The sequence below is a fragment of the Protopterus annectens genome, chromosome 17.part0 (assembly GCF_019279795.1).
Source record: "Protopterus annectens isolate FY-2018-M chromosome 17.part0, PAN1.0, whole genome shotgun sequence".
NCBI lineage: Eukaryota > Metazoa > Chordata > Ceratodontiformes > Protopteridae > Protopterus > Protopterus annectens.
This window is the reverse complement of record NC_056751.1, coordinates 425,317,026-425,340,504: the sequence shown is the minus strand read 5'-3', so window position 1 is coordinate 425,340,504 and position 23,479 is coordinate 425,317,026. Positions and strand designations below refer to the sequence as shown.

The following is a 23,479-nucleotide window of genomic DNA, read 5'->3' as shown; positions in this document are numbered from 1 at the left end:
TAGCATGGACTTGATTGTAGAGTTTAACCTCTCAACAAGACCATTAGTCTGGGAATGGTAGGGGGTGGTCTTCATGTGCTTCACCTCACAGGACTTCCAGACAAGCCAGCAGGTCTGACGTAAAATTGGCACCTCTGTCAGACAGTATTTCCTTTAGGAAACCTACCCTGCTGAAAATCTCTAGCAAAGCATTTGCCACCTCCTCTGCCTCAATGGAGGACAAAGCCACTGCCCCAGGGCATTGTGTAGCATAATCTACAATCAATAAGATATACTTTTTCCCTGTGGAACTTGGGGTACTCAGAGGACCCACAATACCCATAGCTACCCTCTGAAATGGCTCCTCAGTCACAAGCAAAGGCATCAAAGGAGCTCTCACCTTGTCTCCTGCCTTGCCTACCTTTTGGCACTGCTCACAGGTCCTGCAGTACCCAGTTACATCTCTGGAAATTCCAAGCCAATAGAAGTTTTGCATAATACACCTCTTTGTACATTTTATGCCCACATGACCTACAAAGGGAATATCATAGGCTATGGCTAGAAGAGCCAGACGGTAAGCTCTAGGCATTACCAACTGCTGTATTCTCTCACCTTCTAGCCCTCCCTCAGGGGTCCACTATCTGTACAGTAACCCTTTGTTCCAATATACAGATTCCCCCTTCCCTTGAGAATCAGGTGCCTCCCTAGTCACCTGCCTCAAGTCTTGCAATGTAGGGTTTGAGAGCTAAGCCTGTCTCAAGTCTCTCCTGGTAACCCTTCCCAGCTCCCCTTCCACAGGAAGTCTGGCATCCTCTGACAGCAGTGCCTCACTGTCAGCCTGGGTACTACTACTTACCTCTACCTTTGCAGTTACCCTGTCCAAGGCAACATGAGTACCCACAAGCAGCTGTGGCTCACATTCAGTCTCACTGCTACAGCGTAGCTCACTCCTTGAAGTAACCAGCTCAGCAGTCCTGGCTGCAGGTATGCAGTCTGTCTGGGTCTCCCCCAGGCTACCAGACTCACATGCTCGTCTCCTAGCCTCATTGCATGTAACTGCACAAGTACATAGTACTGCCTCATCCAAATCCTTCCCTCTCGGGACATCTGCAGAATGTTAGTTCCATACCCATGCTGTCTCAAGACAACCCACTGTCGGCATTTTGTCTTTCCCACTTACTGGCTCCCTCACCTTTGGTTCCCCACCTAGCATCCGTGGACATATGCATGCCCCATAGCCCCACTGGTTGCATTCAAAACATTTCACCCTAGGTCCTGGACGTGTACCTGGACTAGTGGCTTCCCCTGTTACTGGCAGATTCTGTTGGGGCAGTCTGTGCTGCCCACCATGGGTTCCTTTAGACCCATGAGCAGTACTGGGGATCCCTTTCCTGTGCAGGGCTGCCCTGCTTGCTAGGTATAGGCCTCCCTTCTTCCCCAACACCTGAAGTAGCACACTATCAGCTAACCAGATCCACATGTCCTCAGGCAAAGTGCTGAAGGCTTGTTACCTTACCAAAAGGTCTGCCAGCCCTTCAAAAGTGGTGACCTGACATCCACTCACCCAGCTATGAAAATAAGTGTTCACTTCAGCAACATATTCACATACATTTTCATCTGCCTTGGCTCTATGCTCACGAAACCTTTTCCTATACATTTCAGGTGTTAGCTTAAACATTCTAACAAATGTTTTTTTTACAGCAGTATAATCAAAACAGTTAGTGGCATGCATTTTTGCTAAAGAAGTTACAACTTTACCGTGGAATATTCATATTGCATCATCTTAACACCTGGTCTGAGTTCTCAGGTCACAAACTGCATTACTTAGCAATCTAACATCTACTCAGAAACTTGCAACAATACAAGGTATTTCACATATACATTCTAGCAGAAACCAGAGCAATAAAGCACATTCCACATCTAAATTCTGGTCATAAACTTTAGCCTTAAAACAATGGCATGAAACATCCGTCACAGGGACCAACAAAAATGAAACGAGAGAGATCGATCAGCTGCTTACAGGAGAATAATAATCTAGCATTGCATCACAAAGTTAAGGCTTTAAACCACTAAGGAGCTTCATCCTACAGAGGTACTACAGTCTCCTTTTGCGTTCAGTACAAACCATTTTAAAATTGGTACTCTCGAATCATCCTTAAATAAGCACTTCTGCTTAACGAATTTTACTCAGTTAACAAATGCTCAAATTTTAACACCACTGAATTGGTTACAAACCAAGTCTTTCTTACGGAGAAAGAATCCACCAGTACATCCTAAATAAGCATTTTAGGATTTTCCCAGTCATTAATACAACTTTGATGACATTGGCTCAACGTCTGTAGATGATCAAACACATACTGTTCTTGAAACAAATCCAACCATCACAGCAATGTGTTTACATGTACAATACGGAAGATAAGATAAACTATGAAATCACTTTCCCCTCTACAGGTAAACCGATGATCAACAATCCAATCTAAAAAAGGGAAAACGTTCTTAACTCGAGTAACCAAAAGTTTTTCCTCAAGCCACTAACACAGCTGCAGAAGCTAAACGAATGTTATCCCGTTGTACTACACAAAAAGACGTAAAACATTTGCATCAAACAACACACTGCCAATAAAAAAAGCTGATGATTAAAACAAGGTCTCGTTATAATAGTACCATTTCACATCTGATCTGGTCAAATTGAATTGCTTATGGGCTTTTGAGCTGATAAATGCAAATAAACACAATCTAAAATACACTTGAATTATTCCACGTATTTACCTGTGATGAACAATTTAAAAACTTTACTTTTACTTTCTCCCGCCAATGTGACTTATTCCCGCCGCCCTTTAACCTTACAGTTACCCAGGAAACGTTTAACCGCTGTCTAAGTAGTGATTGGACAGATTTGTAAAAATATGATGACGGAAATTAGCGTGAAGTATCACACTACTTTGTTGCAGTTCCACACATTCTTAAAACACCGTCTGTGTTTAACAATTGTTTTGCTGTCTTCTATACGTAAACTGGTGATGCAAACTCGGAACACCCACATCTGCGCGGTCACTCCGAGCATGAGGCTGTAAGAAAATTCTGTCGCTGTTGTGACGTATACTTTCAGGTTAGTGCAGATAACTGTTGCAGATAGTGAGGTTTATATGAGGGAAATGTAATATTTGCTGTTGTCGTACCTCTCAGCTGTCTCTCATAATTACTCTTCAAACAAGTGACTTTTGGAGGAAAGGTGGTGAAATGCACTTAATGAATAATGGCAATTATTAAGAGTTATAGACTTCTTTTACTTCAGAAAATGTATATTAATTTATATGCTTTGATCTGTCAATGTCTCAAGTTAATGACACTAATATTTTAAAAGTGTCCCTGATTTTTTTTTTCTGGATTTGTCCTTGAGTCTGTTGAAATTGCCCCCGATTGGTTGAGAGCTATGGCTGCACTGTTTATTAATGTACCATGCTTTTTTGAGTATTTGTTTATGTTGGTCACAAATATTATTAGTAATGTGAAAAACTACGTTCTTATTAAATCTAATGTGTGCAGAATGTTTGGACGTACCTTTTTCTGTTGTTTGTGCAAGTTGAATTGTTTCGCTTGGTTTGTATAAGGTGTATTGTACTCCTAGTTTGACACGCTGGAGACTTTTGTTCTAAGAAATTAAGAGTAATTTTTTGTTTCTCAGTCCAGTGTACTTTCAAATCACATCAGTGACAAGTCTGTGTTCTCTAATGAAACAAAATCGCTGTAATGTAAGTCTTCACTGAGGCAGCGTCTCCAGTCAGGATGGGAAAGCAGGATTAGTTGCCGTTCGTTAACATGCTTGCTTATAGGACAGAGGGGACTAGCAATAAAGCTGGTGTACGCAGATGATGCTGAATTATAAGCAGACTCAAACCCTTCAGCACAAAGTTTTCAACATTCCATCTCCAAAATGATGAACATTATCCCTCGTAATGTGGAACAAATGGGGAAATTGTGGAACACGTACTAACGCCTTACTAACAACTTCAAGTAGGAAGGTTATAGGATGGTTAAAATACGCTGGTTTTACTTATAAAAGAGATGTTTTAATAAATTACTATGATTATTTTCTATTTATACCATGTATATCTGTTAAAAAAATTCCTAGCACTGAATGTGTGACCGTTTCAAGGTGGAACTTTGAGGAACATGAACTTTCTAAGACCCTAATATGAGGGGCGATATTGAAATGTATTAATCCACGAGATGCCCAGTAGCATACCCCACTTGTGCCCCTTTTGACTGTGCCGCCCACCGTTTGATTGAAAGATGCCAAGTGAAGCCACCAAAACACAAGGTAAGTTTGTACAGTTAGACTGATAAAACGATTAGACAGAAAATATTTTGCGAAGTTAATCGGGCCAAAAGTAAAAAGCCAAGTACTGTTTGTATAGTTAGACTTATAAAAAGATTAGACAGAAAACACTTATAGACTATGTAGAGTTATACACTTAAACAGAAAAACGCACACTACTGCAGATGTGAAATTAACTTCGCAAAATAAAGAAATGAATTAACTTCGCGAAATAAAGAAATGAATTGATCGGGCCGAAAGTCAAAGCCAAAAACCCCACACCCACAACCTGTAACACCACATCAGAAAGCGTAACTTATGAAGCGACTCATAATTAAGTGTACAGTCAAGGCAGTTCATTTTCCTTTTCAGAACCTTCATCCAGATCCGGATCGGCGTTCGGTGGTTCAGCTTCCTGGTACTCTTTGATATGACACACAAAATTCAGAAGCAAAGTGTCAGTCATGTCCGTACTTTGATCACCACATATATTCGTCTAGATAACTGGGCACCATGTGTGCCCTTGTTCCGTTCATTGCCTCTTGTACAGTGCCCACATAATCTTCCACGGAGTTGGTATGGGCACCTGTTTGTGAGTCCACAAAATTTCTGCTGTGATTTACTGTCTGGTGTTGGTAGTGCATCCCTGGTATTTGAGCAATCCCATGGTAGGCTGCCCACTGGTAGGAAATTGTCATTCCTGGCAAAACATGTTTTTGATGAGTGGCAGCAAAGTAGCTGCGTCACATTTCTCTACAAATGTAAGGAAGCCACTCTTCTTATCGCAGTTATACATCCCGAACACCCAGCGGTCCTGCTTAGCCAGGTTTTGCCCTCGGTTGTACTTGGTACGAACAGGAAGGCTTTCGTCTATTTGCACTATAGTTCCAGGACCACCGAGCAACATGGGTCCTGTAGTAGTCTCCAACTGCAGATGGCTCTGCAGAACTGATACCAGTCCACCACTGACCATGCAGAAACACCAAGGTAGTCCGTAGCCATTACTGCAGGGAACTTCCACAGCCAGCAGTACAGAAGCTTTACCAAACATTGTAGAGGCAGTCTACTTTTGGAAAAGTAAGTACCATTCAGCAGCCCGCTCTTTCTTCTGCATGCCTTTGCACGGCATTTCCATAGGTAGGTGGACTTGTGAGGTGTAGGTGAAGCCCTGCTGCCACATTTCAAGCATTTCTTCTCCTCGAGCATTATCCCAACCGATTGCAGGAATGATATGACTGCCATGAGAAACAAAGTTATTTCCCCAATGTACTTCTCGTTGAATGTAGACATTGCAAGATCAGATAACAGCGGACCTTCTCTGAAAGAAACAGAACTACAGGGACAGTAGGATCACTTTATATATATAATGAAGACCATAGAATGATTTGCTGCCATTGTTTGAAAACTGTTATGAGAAACCTGCATGTTAAGGATGTCTGCTCCTTAAACGTACAAAAAAGCTAACATCTTCAGATATTAACAGTGTAACTTAAGTGATAATGACTGCAACACCATGGGGTAGGTTCATACTTGGTGCTTATTTTACTGGTAACGGCATAATGACTAGATGCAACACCTTTATGTAGTGCATGTTAAACATTATATTATTTGAATGGAAAGGGCATAATTACTCGATGCAACACCTTTATGTAGTGCCTGTTAAACATTATATTATTTGAATGTGTTTGTGCTTATTAAATGTGACATTGACTCGTGCAACACATTTGTCTAGTGTTTATGCTTATTGTGATTGCTTATGCTTAGTGATTTTTGTGTCTTTTTCTGAATAAAGTGGTTGGATTACTATATTTTGGTCTTGGACCCTTATATGGTTCCTCCAAACCAAACTCTTTGGTTTGGTTATAGTAGTGGTTGTTCGCTTGTTCATCTCCCTTGTTGGTTTATGCTTATTTGACCTACACGACACGGATTTACTGTTACATTTGCAATCACGACAAATTGCTATTGTTAATCCCTGCCCTCGGGCACGTCAATCACGACGGGCACGCCCATTCCTGCGCAGACTAGGTGGTGGGTTAATACACTTCAATATTGCCAAATGAGGTACGTTCCTCGTGATGCGGTATGCTTCAGCAAGAGAATGGATGAGGCGATCTGAGCTAGAATTGGAGGGGTTGTAGCCAGCTGGCAGAAAATGTCAGTGGTAGTAGGTCTGACAGAAGAGTGTCAGAGAAAGTGCAAAGAAAGGTGTAAAAAAAAAAAAAATAGTGATGTAATCCGTATTACTACGTGATACAGAAATTTGAACAGTTGAACGCTAGATTGTTGAGATGAAGTGCTTGAGTATGGGTGTAGGATTTATAATGTGGGGCAGAATGATGGTAGAGCATAAGCCAGTATAGCTCTAATTGCAGAGAATGCTAAAGAGAGCAGATTATGGTGGTTCAGGCACATATGCAGGAAAGCAGAAGATGGCTTCTTAAACTTTTAGGAGAGACAGGAAAAAGACAAAAGGAAACTAGGGCACCCTGCAAAGTGGATTGTGTGAAAGAACTTCCAGCAATCAAGCGTGACAGGGAAGGAAGAAGAGTGGTAGTTCATACCATTCCCCAATCACATAGAAAAAATGGAGTATGATGATACTGGAGTGGCACAGTGGATAGTGTTTGTTGCCTCATAGCAGGGTGTTATCTGGTTTGATTCTATGCTGGGGTGCCTTTTTGTGCAGAGTCTGCATGTCCTCCCAGTGTTCATGTAAGCTTCCTTTGGGTGCTCAGTTTCCTCCCCATTACAAAGACCTGTAGTAGGTAGATTTAGCAGTCTAAATTGGCCATAGGGATGAGTGTGTGCATGCGAGTGTGTGGTATGAGAACAGCCACAGCAGGGCTAGCCACCTGGTGGTGTGAAACTTGGCTCTAGATTGCCACTGTTAGAGTGGTACCCTGACCCCATGTGCAAAAATGGGGAAAAGGATTGTGGGTGATGATTTTTAGATGTTTGGCAACTGAGTAGAAATACTCTTTGATAAAGGGTTGTCTGCTCATAATACATTTTGTCCATTGTTTTCTACTAGCTGTACATATTTGTTTGCTTATTTTACATTTCCAGCTGCTGATAACCCTCCCGTGGAGTTCTTCAGAAGGGATGTAGAAGCACTACCTTTCCTTGTCTCCATAATCAACTGCTTCATAACCAAAAACTGTCCCCTGCATCTGGAAAAAAATCCATTATTATGTATTCATAAAGGACATACAAACTATAGACCTATTTATATCTTATCACCCCTCTAAAATTCTTGAGAAATGTTTTCACTGTCGGCTTATAAAACATATGACCAAACACAATCACCTCATCAACACCCAGTGTGGTTTCAGGCCCAGCCACAGTACTACTACTCTTAACTTCACCAACATAGTAAACCAGTACAGCAATGATGGCAACCTTGTTCCTTCACTTTTCATTTACCTTTCCAAAGCATTTGACACAGTGTTCCACCAAAAGCACCTCTCTGAATTTGCAACAGTAGTCCTCACTTACCCCTCCCTCTCCTGGTTTTACAGTTATGTGTGCAGTTGTCAGTAGGCAACTAAATGACAACTAAACATTTCAACCATTCTCTGTTGGTGTTCCCCAAGGATCGATACTCGGTCCCCTTCTATTTAATATTTTCATAAATAAACTTCACACCGCTACAACACTAGCCACTCATACAATATGCAGACAATTCAGCCTTGTCTGCTGTGCCCCATCCATAGCAAAATTATGGGAAATCACTTTAAAATTATTCTCCGACGTTGCAAAATTGCAGTAGGTCTAAAAAAAATTCTAACCTGCTGCTTAATGCCAAAAAAATTTACTCCAAAACAACATTTTAACCAGAAATGCTCATTTCGTGTCTCAAGTAATAACACAAAATTAGAAACCATAAGCCAAGCTAAACTACTGAGGCATTATAGATGGCATCCTCAAGTTTGATCACCACACCCCTTCATTCCATCAAGAAAGCTGTCCAAAAACTCTACTCCCTCTGTATGGCTAAATAGTACCTGACTAAATAAACCACTCCTATACCTAATGGGTATATTTGTCAGTATGTTTGGGATGGAACTATCATTCTCATTATTTTTTGTTTTGCTTAGATCAATTGTCTGTGTGCTTAAAGGATTTTCAACTGGGAAATGGACTTTTTTCTCTGCTTGAAGTACTTCTGAATACCTAATAGAGGTAATAATTCTGTATAATAATATTTCAAAATAAGTTTTTAAATTTTGATTTAGGACATTTTTAAGTTCACTATTGCTACTACTACTACTACAATTTTTCTGACTTTAAATATATACTGATTAACTAGACATACATGAATTGAAAAGCTTCCACACAGAGAGGTGTATTGCACTGTTTTGTTTTGGGCCCACTGTAACTGTATAGTGGGTTATTTGAGACTTGAGGGATACCACAGAGATTGTTTTTCTTCCTTCCTTCACTTCTGCATGCAACACTCGCACTTAAAAAATCACATGCCACCTAAAGACAAATAGGCTCATGGTATAGTAAATTAGTGAAGGTTGCTGCCAGCCTTCCCTCGCAATTCCACCACTGCAGCCCTGAAACAACAGAACTGGCTAGGGCTGCTGCACCACCTCACCTCCACACAACTACAGATTGTACAAACCTGAAAACTGATCTGCTCCACAAAACAGCCTACTGCATTTCCAATCGGAGATATACACTTCAGTAATAAAAATAATTCTGATTCTGACTACAGCTAAATCCAACAATTCTTTTGGAGATTCATTCTGTTTGGCCAATGTCCCCAAATTATGCACCTCCTTCCCACTCCACTGAAAACGGACAAGTTACCAAGTTTTAAAATTAACTTAAACAACATCTAAATGCTTCCTGGTTATGCTCATGCCATACTCCTACATAGCCCCAGACCTCAGCACTAAGTAACATCACTCCCATTTCAAAAACTGCACCCTATAGCAACCTTTTTACATAGCCTCTAACCATCCACTTTCTAACTGTACTTTTGTATTATTATTTCTTATACCTCTCTGCCATCTTCTTATTGTTCCTTTCCAACCAACACTTCTACTGAAACCTTTATCACTGTTAATAATTCGTGAAATACTATGTTTCTCACAACCACTCCACATAGTTCTCTTTCTGTGTTCCATAGAAGTACAACTTTCAGTAAGAAAATAAAAAATTGCAAAAAAAGTATGTTCTACTGCATTATATTTTGATTATACACGAATGCTTTCTAAATTTTATGTATCCATTTGTTTTCATAAGTTAAATTTTCATCGTTTTCACATTTTGTCCCATACGTTTTGTATTTGCCATTCTATGTTGCTGTTTTTCTACTGTAATTTGATTAATTTTATTTTATACAAGGTTCTTCTAAATCTTATTTTGTGGAGAGCTTTACCAGTAAGTAAATAATAAAGTAAAATAGAAAAATTTTTTTTTTTTGCATACAAAGGTAAGGTTAACTGTTATCGTGTGTGATTTTTTTTGTGTATTGTTACCATGCCTGGGCAAGCCCAACTGGAACCCCGACTACAACCCAGGTCCCAGACTCAGACAGAGGAACCAGCCATAGCCACAACAATAGGTGCTTCACTTATCTGGAAACACTCTAAAGCACTGACTTTAGATGAAAAAAGTGTGTTGTCCAAAGGGCTTACTTTTGTACCAAGCTGCAGGAGGCAAGGTAGCTCAGGTATCTTAAAATGTGAATGAGGAAGTTCAACTTAAAGGTACAGTTTCATGGCAAAATTAATTATATTGAAAATAAGCTTATTGATAAAACTATAAAAAGGCCTAGCAGCTGTTGTCCACCACAACATCAAACAGTAGCAGCTTTCGATGTGAAATGTGAGATGGATGTCAGGAAACTACTTAAAACCCTCCTAAGAAAAAACTTTATAACTTAAAAGGAGAAAGAAAAGCATTGATTGTGCTCGACAATGGTAAATCTTGGCGCGTAATGAAGGCAGGCTAGGGCGGAGGTATACTTGTGACTGATACCACTAGCTACAACCAAAAGATAGAGAACATGCTGAAGGATAACATATTTTGAGTTATTTATCATGGATGGCATAAAAAGAGCATATGTTTTATGGAACACTAATCTCACCACATTATAGGAAAAAAACCTTATTATTAAGATCTTTATTTATGGAGCCCATGCCCATGTTTATTTTACTTTTTTGGAATACCAAATCCTCACAAGAACAGAGCAGACCCACCTTGTAGAGCAGTGGTAGTAAGTGGAGGTTCCCTTACTAAAGCCACAGCCATTTACCTTGATTACTTGCTGAAATGTTTAGCAGAAATGAATAATTCATACATAAGAGATTCAATGGATTTTTTTTTGAGGAAAATAAACGTTGCAGTGGAAGCTGACAGTTTTTATTAACTATCGATGTGGAATCCTTGTACACAGTGCCCTGTCACAGTTACTGTACAACAGCAGCTATGGAGTCTTTTAAGAAACATAATCAAAGCACACAGACAGTACTGCAAAAGTTAAGCAAGCTCATTTAATCTTGTACTGGACTTTTAATTTCTTTACCTTCGAAAGCAAACACTACAAACAAAAAGACTAGTGTAGCAGTGGGGGCTGCCATGGCTCCCAACATAGCCTTGGGAAAGTGGGAGGAGGACTTTGTGATAAACAACACAAAGACTTCTTGCAGCATACCACATGTTATATTGATGATATCTTTATTGTGTGGGAAGGTGACACCTTGCAGCTTGGAGATTTTATCACTAACCTCAATCAGACAACCCCCCCCCCCCCATTCCTGAAGTTTACCTCTTCCGTAGCTATACTTCAACCACTTTCTTAGATATGCAGATTTCCAAGGACACCAACAATAACAGAATCACCACTGATCTATTCAGAAAACCAACTAGGGTTAACTTATTGCTCCACAGTAAAAGTCTGCAGTCTGCAAAAGCTAAGTATAATATGGTGAAATCCCACGGCTATACATTAGCTAGAATTACCACAGAGATGGAACCATTTTTAAGAAACCTGAACAACTTGAAGAATGATTTCCTAGTGAGAGGCTATGAATGTCAGATGTTAAAAAAAAAAAAAAATCCCTGGAACCCACTACAGAACTGAAAAGGACTGAAACACTTTCACTTGACCTCACCAGTAGGAGAATACTAAGAAATTCCATAGAGAATAACAAATGCAAAAATATCTGCATCCTGACATATATACTTTGAATTATCACAGTATCAAAAATGATATTGAAAAAAACTGGGCCATTGTCACAGGAAACTCTTATTCTGATTAACATCTTAGGTGAAGCCACATCCTTTGTTTATCCAAGAACATTAGATGTTTTGTTGAATTTAAACCTAGACAGTATTACAAACACTAAAAGATGTGAAGTTAATTGTACGTTTTGCATATTTACACAACAAGGTGATAACGAATTTCTTTAAATAAGGGCAATAAAAACTAAGACCAGTGCAGGGGGTGACTGTAACACTATAAAAGTAATTTTACAGGGTACAGTGCAATGAATGTGATGCATTTCATGTGGGCAAGACTGTAAATAAACTTAAGCTTAGGATTTCATGTCATCTGGCAGAAGTGCACTCTGGCTAGACACCTTGCTCCTCATAAAAGAGAGACAGGTTTTAAGTTACAGATACTGGATCTCCTAGACATGGGTGATCTTGAAGGAGACTCCCTGAATATGCTGGAGAAACGTGAACTTGTGTGGTAATTAAAGGTAAACTCTTTTAGGAAACCTGGACTAAACTACTACTGTTCACTTCTAAATGTACTGGAACTTAGAAAATTGCCACGTTGTTTACATGTCTAATTTTATTCTTCCACTTGGTTTTAAATACCATGTTAAATCATTTTTAATTGAAGTATTCTATCGTACATTTTTCTTATTCTTTTTTCCACTTTATTCAAAATGATGTGTAATAACAATAGTAGCTAATTACCTATAGTTTTTAGGGTTCTTGTACACAGACCTGAAGAAGTCTAGTAGGTTATGGAAATAGAATATGATTTGCACAATGTATTTTTTTTTAATCCAAAATGTATATATTTTAGATTGACAAATGGTCGGGTTTATATATTTTCAGCTGTGCAAGTATATTGTCTTGGATAAAATCACAGACTTAATATTCTAGTTAAAAAATAAGAGGTACCACATCATCATTCATTTTATTTATTGTATATAAGGGTTATAGTATTATGATGGCTACTAAGTAGGGCAGAACCAGCTCGAATGTCACACTGATGGGGGGAAGGGATGTGAATTTAACATGTATACCAATACACTGTGTTGTGATCCGCTGTGGCGCCCCTAACCGGGAAAAGCCGAAAGAAGAACAATACACTGTTTTACAGCACAGTAAACTACTCTCTTGCCTGATAAAAAAGTGTATATGTGTGTGTGTGTGTGTGTGTGTGTGTGTGTGTGTATATATGTATGTGTGTGTGTGTGTATATATATATATATATATATATATATATATATATATATATATATATGTTAGCTTGTGAGGAAACTATTATTTTGTTATTACTTTTGAATACTTAGTAATTGTGCAATATTCCAAATTGCATATTTTTATTATGTTTTTGACTTGATATGAGTTGAAGTTCGCTATTTCTACTATTATCTTATCTGATTAATATACATTGACTTAACTAGATATGTATGGATTGAAAATCTTCCACACAGACGTTTCTTGCACAGTTTTGTTTAAATTTCTATTATAGATGTCCCAGTAATTAAAGTAATAAGTTTCTATAATAGATGTGTTTTGATACATTTGTTTTTATTCTAGTTTATTGTCTAAGAGCTAGGAATATGTCTGTCTTGTTTGTTTTTGCAAGCTCTTTATTCCAGTGTGTCCATTCCCGGTGTTTTCTGATATACATTTGTCCATTCTTCTACCAGCTGGTTGCACTTATCCTGTGACTGGAGAAGCAGATGTGTAACTTGGCTTTTGTCTGCACTTCTGATTTCCTTTCAATTTTGTCTTGTGTTTGCATATGTAAACATTCTAGTTGTTGAGAGTAGGAAGAACATATGACCGTGTAAAACAGCAGAATTGGAGGAGCACTGCTAAAATGAGATCCCTGTCTCATTTCAGAATGACAGTAGCAGACATAAAGAATGTGGGCTTGAAAGGAAACTGGCACTGTAATTTTAATTACAGCTGAAAATGTAAGGTAAACATCACCGGTTTTCAGAAGATTGTGCATGTGTACACGTACACACACACACGTAGTGTATATTAATCAGATAAGATAATAGTAGAAATAGCGAACTTCAACTCATATCAAGTCAAATGTGTGTGTAAGGCAAAAGTTAATTCAGCATTTCAGCAGTATGCATCTCCTTTCTTTAAAAGGCAACTCAAAACGGAATCCCCACTTGGTCCTGTTTTGCTATAAAGCCTTGTCACTGCAGTCTAAAGACCAGAATTAGCTGAAAGTTTTTATAAATACTCTAAACGTGTATCAGACCAGCTCAGACTGTAGGTGCAGTGAGAAAGCCAGGAAGTTTACATAGTTCTGTTGTCAAAGGAGTATGCTTAAGGTAAATATCTGTTAATAATCTTTAAAGTGATACCAAGCAAAGATAACAATTAACTGGAACAAATCCATCATGAAAGCATAATTGTGAAGGTATAGGTGAGCACTAAAATAAAAATGTACCTAATTTTTTTTAACGTAGAGAAACACAAGCTGTTAGACTTTTTAAAGATCCATAGAAATATGTATGACACCCCCAGTATGCATGTTTATTTACGTCCTGGGATATGTACTTTTTATGGCTAAATGTTATTTGGTTCAGCTAACAATTTGTCTTATTTATAATAACACTAGTAAATTACTACAAGGAAAATTAACTAGCCTTAAAAAAACTAGTTAATTCTGTACATGCTGCTCAGTGTTATGTTTTCAGTTTTGGAGTGTTAATGCAGACCCTGACATACTGTCAAAGGAATGCTGGATTTATTTTTGGATTAGATTTGTTTCCATGCACCCAGTCAGAGGCATTTGCGTGCATGCATGCATGCATGACCAATACATGCAGTGAGTCAGGCTTAATGTGAGAAATGGTCCTACTAATATCATATGGCTATGAGGAAGGCAAAATTATCTGAAACTGCTGAAGTCAGTGCTTAACTTTTATGTTCTTAGTCCTGAAAATTGGTCATAAAAACTCGTTTTAAAAAGGCAGATAAAAATATAACTTTGGATGACATGGCTTCTTGACAGAGCTCAATAAGCCCATTCAGAATGGTTCCTGGTGACACTACTTGCTGGAGCTTGTTGGCAACTGCTCGGGCTTGCAAGGTAGTAGTTTTGTTCAGTCTCGTAAGGAGAAGGCTGGCTGGTTTATGGAGTCTTTCTCAGTTTGAGCTGTTAAGTTTCCTTGAAGGAGAGTCTACACTTCCTGTTGCAATGTGCTCCCTTTGGTGTGGGGTGCATAACATCAATAACAAGGTCCTTGCCAGTGCTGAGTTAACGGAGAGCACTGGGCACACATGCCATTCTCTGGGGATAGCATGTTTTGGTGGCAGTACATATTTTAGGGCTATAATAGATGAGTCAGGCATTTACAGTGGCTGTTTTGTTGCTCAGACTGCACAAATGAGTTGATCAAATTTGTACACTTTAGTTGCTCTTGCAGGGGCAGTGAGGGAGCCAAGAAGTTTACGTAGCCTGTTGTCAGAAGACTGTGCTTATTGTGAATGTCAAACATTTTTGTTTAGCCAAAGCATAGTAACACTAGAGCTGGTTTTGTGTTTGTTGTGATTGACCCTTACTGACCTGAAGATCCGAACTGTATTAAAGTTCTGTCCTGAACAGAAATGTTAATGGACTAGATCACATGCTTTATTCACCTGTCACTGTTCCTACTTCTCATACCACATCCATACTTTATATTTTCATTCAGGTTTTTATTCCCATATTGCTCATTCTGTAGTTTCTGCCGGTGGGAGGGCATTTGTTTGAGAAATATATTGGCATGTGCCTGAAGTGCCTCATCTTTTACAGTCCCCACAAGAGAAGATTTCATATAGTGTAAAGTGTAGTGACTTTCAAGTTGTTTATATTAAGTACAGTGTGCAGTGAGTATTTTCAGAATGGCATTCAAACTAATGTCTTTAGTGAATTAATGTAGACCCCTTTTTTAGTTCTGTGATCACCAATGCCTCTGTTAAATCTGACTTGCATCCAAGAGCCTTGTGTACATCAAGAGTGAGTCACGGGTCGAATTGGTACGTAAACCACCACAGAAATGCAAGGAGATGACTGGCCCCAGTATGCAGATAGCAGACTGCCTTCACTTCCTTGTTTGAGAGAAATGAAAAATAAAAACTCTTAAACTTAGAATTATAGGTAACTGTTGTAAACGGTCCAAAATTTCATATGCTAGTTCCTTTTCTGTAAAAGTACTGAAGAAGTAACTCAAGCAGACTTGGTCACTGGAATAACTCAGCTTTTATTTATGAGGGGCTTTCATCCACCAGCAGTTCTTCATCAGATCAACTTTTTAATAACAGCTTTAGTCATGGAAAGCTAAATACATACTTAATGAAAACAAAAGATCACAAATCATAACTGACAAACTTTTATACATTAGTATTGAACCAGTAGGTTTACTACGGTAGGTTTATAAAATGAATCCTTGTAAATTTCTTCTGACTGCATGTACTTGGAAACAATGAGATTATGAAAACTAACCTTGTGATAGTTGTGGTGAGTAGTTTAAAAAAAAAAAAATCTGTCAAATGTCCAATATGTACAAAGAACTTCCATTGGCCCTTCCCATACAATAGAAAAATCCAGTGAATCTAAGGTAATTGAAGCACCAGAATTCTGACCTCTAGACAGTTTCATTATCTCACTTAGCTTAACTAATACAGCTTTAGCTAGGGGCCATAGCTGCTCCCACTGCAATTCCCCATTTTTGTATGTAAATACTGCCATTAATTTAAAAAAAAAAAAAAAAAAGGTTCTCCGCACCAAATGCAATAAGTTAGAAGTCCAGGTAATCTCACCTGGGAGGGATGCGGTTGGTTACTGCATTTCAACACTGGCCCTTTTTTATTACATTTACAGTTTGGATACTTTCTTGTGTATGTTATTTTTACTGCAGTTCTCCCTTCAGATTGGTTATGCTCATTTTTTACCAACTGGTTTACCTGTCTTGTATTGTGCCCTTCTGTGGTTAGGGTGTGTGGTGACTTCTGTCAGCATAGGTATGTGTTTTTTTAATTGTCAACGTAGAGAATGCATCTCAGTGGGTCTGATGTTCAGGACTGACCTTTGATTTCTGGCCATTTTGTTGTGACCTAGCCTTGTGGGGCTGCAAGAAGGCTATTGGTTTGCTTACACTGGTAGACTAGCCTGTCAGAGTTATTCTCTGTTTTGGCTCATTATTATGTATGAATTTGTCAGTCATGATTTATGATCCTTTGTTTCATTAAGGGTACATGTGGCTTTCCATGGGTAAACCTGTTATTGAAAAGTTGATCTGATGAAGTCCAGAAGGTGGATGAAAGCACATATCGTAACTAAAAGCGGAGTTGTTCTGGTGACTCAGTCTGCTGAAATTGGGAATTAACGGATGACATTGTGCACTGCTTATAACTGTTGCTAATAACTCCAAGTTAAATAAGAGTCTTTTAAGAGTGTTTTCAAACCACAAGAAAGGAAAGGTAGTCTGCTGTTGGCAAGCTGCGGACGGCTATCTCCTTCCATCTCTGCAGTGGTTTGTGCTGTACTATGGAGACTTCATTGTGAAGTTCCTTTCAAGATGAGCTGCAGGCTGTAATGTTCTGTCAAAGGAGATTAGAGGATGGTGGGAGAAAATGTGTTTAACACGAAATTCACATTCTTTCTTTTTTTTTTTTTTTTTTCCCCTGCAGCTATTTCAGATGCTAGAATTTGCACCTGCAGTATACAAATCTCTTCATGGCCTGTTTGCAGTCTATAAGCCTCCTGGTGTTAAATGGAAAATGATCAGAGACACTGTGGAAACCAGGTTACTTGAAGGTACTGAATAATGCAACATGCAAAGTCATTTAAGAGGCATTTAAAAAGTTACTTTTAATGGAAATTTGCTACCTTATTCCCATTGTGTCCGCCTGAAAGCCAGCTAGGCCAGAGTATCTGGGATCACCTCATCAGTAGCTGTATGCCATGCCTCTGCTGATGTCGCCTACTTGTGCTATAGTTTGCCCATGATGTGCATACTGTAATAATGCCTGGCATTTGGCCCTGGTATGTGGTGTACTTGAGGTTACACCGCCTGCCAGTATTCTGTACCTGTTAGCCACAATTGTTTCCTCCATGCTATGTTGGTATCCTAGCAATCAGTTTGCCATTTGTATCAACAGTCATGAGAACTGCTTCAGTGTACTGTTTGCAAGATTTTGCAGTGCACTTTGCAAAGGCAGTCCGATGTGTATTGCTCTTCTGTCCTGTGGCAATGACTTGCTGCCTTTGGTGCACGCCTGGAGAGTGTATGAATCCAGATGGCCATTCAGTAGTTCCGTTTGCACGTTTGGGATGTGGTGTGATAAGGAAAGATGGGAAGTGCGAAAAGGGTAGAAGGATGCTGATTTAATATTAAATCTGTTACATTTCCATGTTGTTGTGTTAAAACATTATGAATTTTGTAGTTTGTGTGGTTAATGGAGTTTGTATGTGTTTTATGTTCATCCAGAATGTTCTTATGCTACAGAATTATTTTCAGAAATGTTATGCTGGTATCTGTAAATGGTTTCCTGTGCAGATGTCCATAGTGAGTAGAACTGTTTACCCAGTAGAACCTATGTATTTAAATTGAGAGCTACAAATGTAGCAATTTCTCTGAAACTAAATTTAATATCAAGGTGAAGTTCATTGTTAGACTGAATTATGATATATTTTTGTTCTATTTGTAACATTAGGGTTATTGAAGAAGGGAGGGAATAATGAGTCAGACCTTTTCAGAATTTAATTTTGTATAGTTGGCAGAAGGCCATTGAAAATGATTATGAAGAAAATACGAAAGCATTGGGACTGGAAAGGTTAAATTTTTAATGAAGTTGTGCTAGATCGCTGCGATGAATTTACTGCCATTAAACAAGTCCTGCATATGAATGTCAGTTTTGAAATAAGACTATTAAAAAGTTATGAAATATCTTAGATAATCACTGGAAGAGATGTATTCAAAATTATTAGAGAAATACACAAGATTTACCAGACTGGTAAATGAAAATTTAAGTCCGATTACTCAACACAAAGGATGGGGTATACAACTTATCGTCAAAGATAGCAAATATTTTATGCAATACTTTTTGGGAAAGAGACCAACTTGTTCAGAATCATAGAGGTTTGTTGGATTTTTCAGTGCTTATATTTGAAAATTCTACAGAGTAGCATTTTATATATTTGTTGCCTTTAAAATTTTTTAGGTTGCAGAGGGAAGGGTGAAATACAGGAGTTTAGATCTGTTTCAGTACCATTTTCCCTGAAGCTAGTTTTAAACAAGTGACTACAGTTGTAGAATCCCATGTAGTGGTAGCAAGTGTATAACATGTTTTGGCTGTTCATGGTGTTTACTATTCAAATGCATTCAGTGGGAAATATATGCCATATGTAATATAAAGCATGCGTCAGTAGCTCGGCAAGCAAATCACTCCATTTTGGTACTGGAAGATCATAAGACTGTGGGTTCTAATCCAACTCAAGGTGCTGAGATTAATTTTCCAGTTCTGTCTGACACTGTAGTGCAACATAAGGGGATGCTGCACTCCTGAGTATGCCCTCCTTTGGATATGAGATATTAAAATGAGGATCCATCTGCCCAGGTTGGAGGCAGCTCAGGTGGATGTTTTTAAAAAAAAAAAAAAAAAAAAAAAGTAGAGGAAGTCGTCAATGACTTGGCCAAATTTCTCTTAGTCACTATGAATACCAGCTTTGGTTTCCTGTACAAAGAAGACACTGATGTATTGAGACTAACCGGTCGACAAAAGCATAAGTATATTTAAAAAAATGACAAGTATATCATTGACCAGGTGTTATATTTTTCAGTGACTTTCTGCATGAAATTTTGTGAATTATGACTAGGCCGGAGAGGTCCTGTAGTCTTCTGGCCTCTTGAGCAGCGTGGTTAAACTGTTGGATAGTTCTTATCAAAGAGGAAGATTTTTGTGATGTTAGTCTTGAGACTGCTCCTTATGACTAGTAGTAAACTGCATTTCCCCTAGGCTCCATGTTAGGACTTTTAATTGTATGGCTACACAGACTTATGTGCATAGCACATGTCGGAATGACCAGCCTCCTGATCGACATCTGGCTCTGTAATGATCATTAAACTAACTTTCTGTAGGTTAAAGTCTGGCTGAACTATAAGAACTTGCACCTGTCTGGCAGGTGGCATAGAGGGTTAAGGCTATGAGCCTTGGTTCTTGTGGTATATTTTGTTTGATTCCCTCAGCCCTCATTTTGTGGCATAGAGGGTTAAGGCTATGAGCCTTGGTTCTTGTGGTATATTTTGTTTGATTCCCTCAGCCCTCATTTTGTGGCATAGAGGGTTAAGGCTATGAACCTTAGTTCCTGTGGTATATTTTGTTTGATTCCCTCAGCCCTCATTTGCCTACTGTGTGAGCCTGAGCAAGTTACTTAGCCAGGCAGTGCTTGGGGACTTAACTGGGAATTTCTGTTAGGGTCCTCTCTGGACCCTCGTTATTACGTAGGAACACTTACTTTACTGAAGACTGATGCTACCCAGAGGGTCATAGATCCTTGATTGAGCATGTTGCCGTACCATGGCTATTATTACAGTGTATGAGCTCTGTAAATGTCTGTCTTATTGGTACAGTGCTGTGATAAACCAACCTTTGTTTGTTTCTTATTTTTGTAACCTTAGTGGAAGGATGTACTTTTGAATGTTGAATATGTTTTGAAAATAAATGACAGTTTAACTTTGTAATTCTAGCAGTAAATTGTGCAGCTTGTTGCATCTTTACCTTCAAATAATACTGTCTTTGGTCTCGTGTTTCTGCTTGCTCTCTCTAGCACTGAACTGTTGTGGGGGCTCAGTTGGGTACTGTTTTCAGCTGATACTGAATTACGAGATTGTATTCTTCTGGCTCTACTGCTAATGCTTATGCTGATTTTGTTTCTGGTAGCTCTGAATTGTTTGTGTGAACTGATTGTATGTGATACTGTGGAAGTTGAGCCATAGAGCCATTTATGTTTTGCTGCATTGTTTGTTGTCCAGCAGGTGAAAGTTGAAATGGACTGAGTTGCAGGAGCCACCACTGTTGTATTGGCAGTCTGAAGAAGTGGCCATGGTTGCTTTTACTGTGAATATTTTTACTTTTATTTATGATGGGTAGTGATAGTGAAGAACACACTTAGCCTTAAGGGGTAAACTGTGTATCTACTGTTGGAAGTTTCTGTAGTATTTTAAGTCTTGCTAAATGACTGCTTTTGTGTGCAGTGGATTAAAGTCTGGTGATCTAGATGTTACTATGTTCTAGGGTATATGGAATGCTGTCTCTTTTGCAAACTGTAGTGCCATGCTTAATTTGATTGCCAGCTTTTCTCTCTCATCCTGGTAGAGGGTCGATGGTGCTCTGTTAACACTGCCAAGCAGAATTTTGACAGCATACTTTGATTTATAAGTAAGAGTAATTGCTCTAAACAATTATGTTAAAGTTTACTTTGTACTTTTCTTTGTTACATAGCATTTTGACATCTTTTTGAGTATACAACTTTGTGTTATTGCCAGAGCTCTTAACAGCACTGACATTTCTGGCTCCCAAGCTACCTTTTTCTTAGGTTGTTTGATTATGCTGCTCAAATCTTGATGACTGAGAGGCTTTTTACTTCTGCCTTTAGTATATGCTTCCCTAGTTCATACCAGAGCCTAAATGCTAAGTTTTCTTTTGAAGCTTTTATATTTTGATTTCTGTTATTGGGTCTATTAAAGTAAAATATGATGCATAATTTTTTTAGTGTCTGTGCCTCGACACGTAGTACACTTTTTTTGTCTTTGGTGCTGAAAGAGCAGAAGGATGTGGGTTCTATTCCTACCCCAGGTAATTGGATTCATTTTTAAACTACTAACACTACATTGTAACATTTGGAGGCACTGCACTCATGAGTACAGTGTTCTTTGGATGAAATCCTAACCCATGGTCTTATCTGAGTTGTTATCTCATGTAGATGCAAGATCCCATGGCACTTATGGAAAAGAGTAGGGGAAGTCTCTGGGTACTCTGGCTATTTCCCATATTCCTTAGGAGTGCCACCTCTTGTCTCCTCTGAAAAAGACTGCTGACCTAGTGGAACTAACCTGGTCAATAAAAATGAGTAATTTGGATATAATTTTATAGAAGTAACTTGCTGTAAGAGGGAAGATATTGTCTCTTTCAGTTGTTGCATTATATTTACCAAGTAATACCCATTGTTTGTGTAGCAGTACATACACATGAAGGAAGGCATAGTAGCCCCTTTCAGTGACATGAATGGAAACACAAACCAGCAGTGATTTGATTAGGACCTTCTATACAAATTCCCCAGGCCCTACATCATTAATGATGTGGCACAGGATAGTTCTTCTGCAGAATACCATTGCCAGTGGGCCCGTTGAAAGACAGCACATTTGAAAGATGCAAACAGCCTCTGTGGCTGTTTAGTTAATGCCACTCTTGTTCACTGCCAGCCTGTCCTAAGAAGCCATTGTAATAGGTAGAATGAATTGAGCCGAAGCCAATGGGGGGGTGATATGTGGGTGGTGCAGAGGAAAGAAGCATGTGAGGTTCTCTCTGAAAAGTTATTCCTACATTCTGTATATCTGGGCTTGTAGAGTAGATTTGTATGTCATTAATCTGAAATCCATGGTGTGTCATACAGTTTTATTCTAATTTACAGTTTTTGTGTTTTCTTTTTCCAGCGGTTTGCTGTAATTTGTGCACTAAAGTATGTTTCCTCACTTGCTAGAATCTGACACGTGTGAGTGGATCTTATTTTTACATTTTCCGATAACCGTTAAAATCAATACTGCATCAAATGATACATGCTATGCATGTACTGTAAAATGCACATACACAAATTAGTACTGCTGTGAATCATATTGTATATCTGATAAGAGCAGAACTGCCCTTAACTTCAGTCTTAAAGTTTATATTAAAGAATTGAGTATTTTTTTTCATTTATACATATGTTTACTGTTTCTGACAGTATTCCTTCCCAATGAATTTTCCCGTTGCATTCATCATTCCAGTATTCTGGGCCTAGGACTAGGACTCTTGCCATTTTATCAGGTGTATAATAAGTAGCTATGCCACTGTAAGTCATTTTGCAGTTAAACATGAAACAAAATCATTGTGAGGAAAATTTTAAATATTTTTTGCTTCCTACCCACTTAAAAAAGGTTTGCATATTAATTTTCTGTTTTCCTTTCAGTAAACAGGACCCCCTCCAACTTTTTGCTGACATTGTTTTGTGCAGCTGACTCTATGCAAGATGGAGTGAGGTTTTCATAGGTACATTTGTGATAAAAACTATTCCTGTGCAGAGCAAGCATGTATGGGTTGCATGTTACTCTGTTGCTCAATTCCTGCCTTCCCTTATACTTCACTCCTCCTGGTGGACATTGTTCCACGTACTCCCATTAATTCCATTTTTTCTATAAAATTTGCTCCTTCAAGATCACACCTCCAGTTCTTGTCTCCTTTGAAATGTTCTCTACTTCAGTTGTAGTTGATTTTACATTCTGTTTTCCATTTTTGGCAACTGGTAGCATTAAATGTAAGACCTTACTGTGTAGGCAATTTAGATCCTGTGTCCCAGCCCAAAAGAACCATTTCCGTAGTTAAAGCAATTTGCTCCTCAAACATTCCTTACGCAGTACACTGTGGGGAATTTTTTAAAGTCTACCAACTTGTTACATTGCCAAAAAATATGTTCCAAATTGTCTCTTTCTTTACCATCGTATCCTCAGCATTAGCAATATACCCAAGGAAGAATTCTCTGAAGTCTTCCTGGGGGATGTAAAAATACCTATGCGAACGTTCAAAGCAAAATCCTAAACCTTCTGGACTTTGTTGCATATTTGGAGCCATGCAGATGTTCTTCTGGAAATTGCCTTTCCATTGTCTCTTCCCAGTCTGTTCTAACCTCCTCTGATTCTTATAGTTGTCATG

At 38.7% G+C, this 23,479-nt stretch overlaps 2 protein-coding genes across 2 annotated transcripts in view; one reads left to right on the top strand and one right to left on the bottom strand.

The window, feature by feature from the left end:
* Positions 1-3,093, bottom strand: part of POLD1 (DNA polymerase delta 1, catalytic subunit) — a gene marked incomplete in the record, with an annotated part of 1,583,142 nt that extends 1,580,049 nt beyond the window's left edge. Inside the window, 1 exon segment of the mRNA XM_044059378.1 lies at positions 2,749-3,093.
* An 11,268-nt stretch (positions 3,094-14,361) lies between these two features.
* Positions 14,362-23,479, top strand: part of LOC122791447 (mitochondrial mRNA pseudouridine synthase Trub2-like) — an 18,636-nt gene continuing 9,518 nt past the window's right edge. Inside the window, exons 1-2 of the mRNA XM_044059191.1 lie at positions 14,362-14,621; positions 17,204-17,330. Of these exons, the coding sequence (XP_043915126.1) occupies positions 14,565-14,621; positions 17,204-17,330 (184 nt within the window). The 5' untranslated portion in view covers positions 14,362-14,564. The remainder of the gene's footprint in view (positions 14,622-17,203; positions 17,331-23,479) is intronic.